Genomic DNA, 5,888 nt, shown 5'->3' on the forward strand with positions numbered 1-5,888 from the left:
AAGTGCGCCGTCCCCCTTGCGGTTCAGGTACTCAAGGCATGTATTAGCTCCAGAATCGATAGTCAGACCCCTAGACCGCTGTTGGTTACCAATACGGACACGAACCAGCATCATCCCAACCTTGAGGGCACAAGTACCCTTTCCAGTCAAGACAGCACCGCCGCTAACCGTCAGCATCTAGTTTCAGGGACCCGGCATTCCTCGGTAATGGGCCATGGCACCAGGTAATACCCAGTATACCACGATAGCCAGATCATAGCAACAGGTTTGACTCCACGAAACCAGGTCGATAGTTCAGCAACCTGGACTGGGCTTCCCCACCACACTAGCCATTACTGACCAATGCAAGATGGGTAGAAGTCAGATGTGGCCGTAGCATATTACCCTGCTAATCATCGTACGCAGCGCACACCAGCCCAACTGGAGACCCGAAGGCCTCGACGACATTTTAGCCGCAGCATCTTTCGACACCACGTTACTAGCGGGAACCACGAAGAGGTAGTCGTCACGCAACCATAGCCCCCAAAAGAAACCATCCAATCAGACCTAAAGGCGTTCAGTCTAATCAGATGCTCCGCCATCCAAGTAATTAGATGACGAGGCATTTGGCTACCTTAAGAGAGTCATAGTTACTCCCGCCGTTTACCCGCGCTTGGTTGAATTTCTTCACTTTGACATTCAGAGCACTGGGCAGAAATCACATTGCGTCAAAACCAATCAGTGGACATCGCAATGCTTTGTTTTAATTAGACAGTCGGATTCCCCTGGTCCGTGCCAGTTCTGAGTTAGCCGTCGCGCGCCAGACCATGGAAGTACAGCCGCTTGACGCAACGTGGAACATGTCCTCGCGCGTTGCTAGCTGCACGACACTAACAGCTGAAACCGCCCACGATCGACCCGGGTCAGAGTCCAGTAACCTCACCACAACGCGCACCGAAGCACACAAAGCAGCAAAGAAACCAGCCCCCAACTGGACCGACACGTATCTGTCCAACAGCATTACCAAAACCTTTTCCAATCAATAACAACACTAAACCTTGAATCCCCGAATGTGAATCAATTCAATGATCCTCCTCTAACAACACATGAACTTCAAGCAGTCATCAAGAAACTGAAGAACAACAAAGCCCCCGGCAATAGTGGCATAACTAACGAAATGATCAAGCATGGCGGGGAGAAACTACAAAGCATCCTATTAAATATTATGAATCAATTTTGGACAAATCCAAACGATATCCCAAATCACTGGCTAAATGCTAACGTAATAAGCATTTACAAAAACAAGGGATCGAAATCAGATCCAAAGAACTACAGAAGTATCTTCCTTCTGGATACCTTGAGTAAAATATTCTCCGGAATAATATGCAATAGACTAGTTCAACAAATAGACAATCAAATACCACCAACACAATTTGGATTCAGAAAGCATCTATCCACCAGTCACGCAACCACTACAATCAGACATATTATACAATGCGCCCTTGACTCAAGGAAGACAATAATAATCATCTTCGTAGATCTAACAAAAGCCTTCGACACTTTACCAAAGCAACTAATACAGAATGCTCTATCAAAAACATGCCGATCCCGAAACATAAACTTATGCATGAATAAACTACTAGACGATCCAAGAGGCTTCCTAGCAAAAACCAAATTGAACTTTATTATGAAAAGAGGAGTCAAACAAGGAAGCAAAGAAGGTCCTACTCTATTCAACCTTGTATTTAAGCAAATTCTTGAACAAACAATTGATCACACTCTAAAGGGAGTCGAGCTAAAAAATCAAAACAACGAACCTTGGACGATCAAACATTTAGAATATGCTGACGACCTATGTATACTAGCCAACAATACAGAAGAAGCAAGCAACTCACTAAATGTACTACAAAAATATATTCGAACGTTAAATATGGAAATTTCAATATCAAAGACAAAATACATGATAATCAACAAACAAGACAACCAATCCTCAATAACAATTGAAAACAAACGAATTGAAGAAATTACAAACTTTCTCTACCTCGGGTCAATAATCAACAATAAAGGAACAGAAGATGACACAATCACACACAACATATCCAAATCTAAAAATGCTTTGATTAAAATCTCACCTATCCTAAAAAGCAACAAACTCCACATATCAACAAAAACAAAACTAATCAACACACTAATCATTCCTCACCTCACATACAGTCTAGAATCCATAGTCTTAAGAAAAGCTGACTGGTCTAGACTAGAAGCTGTCCTCAATACAGCACGTCGAATAATCCTCAATATCAAAGACAAGAAGGAACTCAACATACAACAACTACACGAAAAAATTCAACTGCCCAACATTGCAACAAAAATAATGCAAAATCGCCTTAACCTATGGTATACACCGTACAAAAGACCAAATAACATAATGATCAAAGCACTGACAAGCCACATTGAGAATCCGACAAAGCATCGAAACGCACACACAAAAAGTTGGATTAGACAACTAAACCAAGATATCCATGAAATGAAAAACCAGCTACCAACAGATTGGCAAGCCCAGCCAACAAAAGTAAAAATCACATCATCAAACACACATCACCCAAAAATAATCGGGCAAAGAGACCTCACACACCCATGTCAAAATCCAAACTGTAACCGAATGTTTGCTACAATGAAAGAAATGAACAGACACTACAGAAATGATCACAACACACACAACACAGATCCCATATCAACAACATCAAACTTAAAATGCCCTCTATCAGACTGCAACAAATCATACACAACACTCGGATGGCTAAACAGACATATAAAATCATGTCATCCTCAGTATTCTCAACAACATATTGAACACAACAATAACACACAGCACAAAACACACACCCTAAAGACAAAAAACACACAACACTGTCCATTTCCGGGATGCAACAAAACACTACCAACGGCAAAAGGTATCATTAATCACTGCTATGTAGTACACAGATGGTCAGCAATCACCGGACAGGAAGTAAAGCCAAAGAAAAAAACAATGCAAAAACAACTATTGCGCCCCGGTAGTTGTGCCTTGCTTCATTGTAGCCTCTTCTCCAGAAGGGCCAATAGGCTTCACCAACCAGTTTGGCTGGAAGGGGCACCACAGGGAAGGGAGGTAAATTCCGACCCACACGTCCTCGTCGTGCCTCCTGGATCATGGGACTGATTCCATGAACTAACGTGAGCGGTAACCCGGGTGGTGGAGATCGAACTAATCACCCACTCTACCTATACCCACAAAATGATTACCGAGTGCTACAAGGAATCATTATATAGCTATTGAGAGTGCAAAGAGAGAGAGAAAAATAAATAAACAAATAAATAAATTTTAAAAAAAGTCTGCCCAAACAAAAGCAAAATGAAAATGACAAAAAAGGGTATGTGTGAGTGTTATGTAATGGTTCCGCGTAACATGGAAAAAAAACAGCTATCTCACCCCGGTAGTTGTGCCGTGCAGTAGCACTCTTCCCAGAAGGGCCTGCTAGGCTTCACCAACTAGTTTGGCTGGAAGGGGCACCACAGGGATAACTGGCTTGTGGCGGCCAAGCGTTCATAGCGACGTCGCTTTTTGATCCTTCGATGTCGGCTCTTCCTATCATTGTGTAGCAGAATTCACCCGGCCGACGGAGCCCAATGCGTTAAATGCGAAACTGATAAAGCGCGACTGCTACAAAAGCAGCTAACGAGTAACATGAGAAGAGGGGCACATAACGTCCTCTCTGGTGGGTGGAGAACGGCATATAAAGGGGTCCCACCTTTGCCGAGCGACTTCGAGGTGTACTGGAAAAACATCTTCTCTAGCGAAAGCGTTACCGATGACCGTCCAGTAGCGTCCAGGTGTCCCGTCGCCTGGTCCTTGGTCAATCCAATTACCGTTATGGAGGTCGAATCGGCCTTACGATCAATGGGTAGGTCAGCGCCCGGACCTGATGGCATAACGCCAAAGGCATTGAATAAGCGAAAGTACGAGCGCACAACGGCGCTTCTCAACTTAATGCTCGCTCTGGAATCCGTCCCAGAGCATCTTAACTTGGCGCGTATGGTGTTTATACCGAAATGCGAAGCACCCCAGTGTTCAGGGGATTATAGACCAATATTGATCACCTCAGTAGTGGTTCGATGTCTGCACAGCATCCTCACGAAGCGATGGAGTGAAACCATGCCGAGCCTCCACAACCAACTGGCGTTTTTGAAACGCGATGGATGCCTTGAGGGTGTCGTTGCAGTACACTCTATCCTACGCGAAGCACAGCTCGCTAGGAACAACTTGGTGATGACGTCAATAGACGTTTCTAAAGCGTTCGACTCCGTCTCCCATGACACTATAAAACGGGTCGCGAAGGCGTACGGAGCGCCAAAACCGTTAGTTTCGTATATTGCGAGTTCTTACGCCTCTTCTAAGGCGCTTATACGGGGCGTGGTTAGTCCAATCGGTAGAGGTGTAAGGCAGGGAGACCCGCTCTCGCCGCTTCTGTTCATCATGTGTATGGACGAGGTAATCAACCACACTACACGCGAACATGGGGCAAAGATGGGTAATCGTAGGATTGACTCAATCTTGTTTGCGGATGATGCAATGCTCTTTGCCGAATCTACTATCGGAATGTAAATTAAGCTTAACCTGCTCAATACTGGCTTGGAAAAAGCTGGTCTCCACATTAACTTACAAAAATCGCGCAGCCTGACCGTCGCTGCGGAGGGTATGTCTAAAACCGTATGTGTCATCCCTCACACGTACAATATAGGCGGGGTTTCCTTAGGCCCAATCAGCGTCTCTGATAGCTTTCAGTATCTGGGTATACGGTTCAACTACCGTGGAATCATAAAGCAACCGATAAGCATGATGGCTACAAAGCTTTTATGCGAGATTACAGACGCCCCCCTAACAGCGAGTCAGAGGCTGACTTTGCTAAAGCAATACGCCCTACCCAAATTACACCATACGGGGCAACTAGGACTCGTAAGTAAAGCGGACCTGGAGAAAGTCGATCTCCTAATCCGCAAATCGGTGCGAAAGTGGCTAGGGCTGCCACACGACACTACTAATGGGTACCTCCATGCGCGCATTAGAGATGGAGGAATCGGGGTCGAACCCCTATTTCCGCTGGCAATTCTTCGGCGTTCCCGCCTATTCGTTTCGTGTAGCACACGGGGTTGCGAAATGATGGAAGCCGTCCGAATATCGGCGGCCTACAAAGCTATTGAGGGCAAGTCCTTGAGCGGGGTGTCTCTTGGCGGGAGGATGATAAACTCATCTGACGACGTATATGACTTATGGAAAACGCGCCTCTATAGCACACTAGACGGTAGCGGCCTTAAAGTCTCTAGCCAGAGCACATCGTCACATATATGGGTTACGTCCCCGAAAGGGATGTATCCCTGGATGTACCAAAAAGCGTTACAACTTAGGGGTCATACCCTGAAGACAAAAGCGCGCGAATCAAGGGGCGGTAGAGGAAACATAAACTTACAGTGTAAAGGGGGCTGTCGGAGGGTTGAATCCCTGACGCATATCCTTCAAGAATGCAAAGTTATTCAGCGATTGCGGATCGCTCGCCATAATAGAGTAGTCTCGAAACTGGAAGGCTCGCTGAGGCGGGCGGGTTTTTCAGTATTGCGTGAATCGTACACACCGTGTGGTGATAGTTATGTGAAGCCGGATTTGCTGGCATGCAGAAGGGGGGCAATATTCGTTCTTGACGTCATAATCTGCAGCGATAGCAGACTGCGCGCATCCTGGAATGCGAAAATACGGAAATACAAAACGATTGCGCTTAATAGGCAATTTAGACAAGCGTTCGGACTACGAGTAGTTCCGGTGAATCATTTACCGGTGGTTTTAACGAAGAGAGGCGTGCTCGACGAAAGGTCCTTCC

The 5,888-nt window shown here is 45.6% G+C and overlaps 1 protein-coding gene across 1 annotated transcript in view; it reads left to right on the top strand.

The window, feature by feature from the left end:
• Nucleotides 1–4,714: 4,714 nt before the first annotated feature.
• Nucleotides 4,715–5,888, top strand: part of Smp_188880 (hypothetical protein) — a gene marked incomplete at both ends in the record, with an annotated part of 1,545 nt that continues 371 nt past the window's right edge. Inside the window, one exon of the mRNA XM_018792179.1 lies at nt 4,715–5,888. This exon is cut by the window's right edge and continues 371 nt beyond it. Within this exon, the coding sequence (XP_018644584.1) occupies nt 4,715–5,888 (1,174 nt within the window).

This window comes from Schistosoma mansoni, assembly GCF_000237925.1.
Source record: "Schistosoma mansoni, WGS project CABG00000000 data, supercontig 0550, strain Puerto Rico, whole genome shotgun sequence".
In the NCBI taxonomy this organism is placed as follows: domain Eukaryota; kingdom Metazoa; phylum Platyhelminthes; class Trematoda; order Strigeidida; family Schistosomatidae; genus Schistosoma; species Schistosoma mansoni.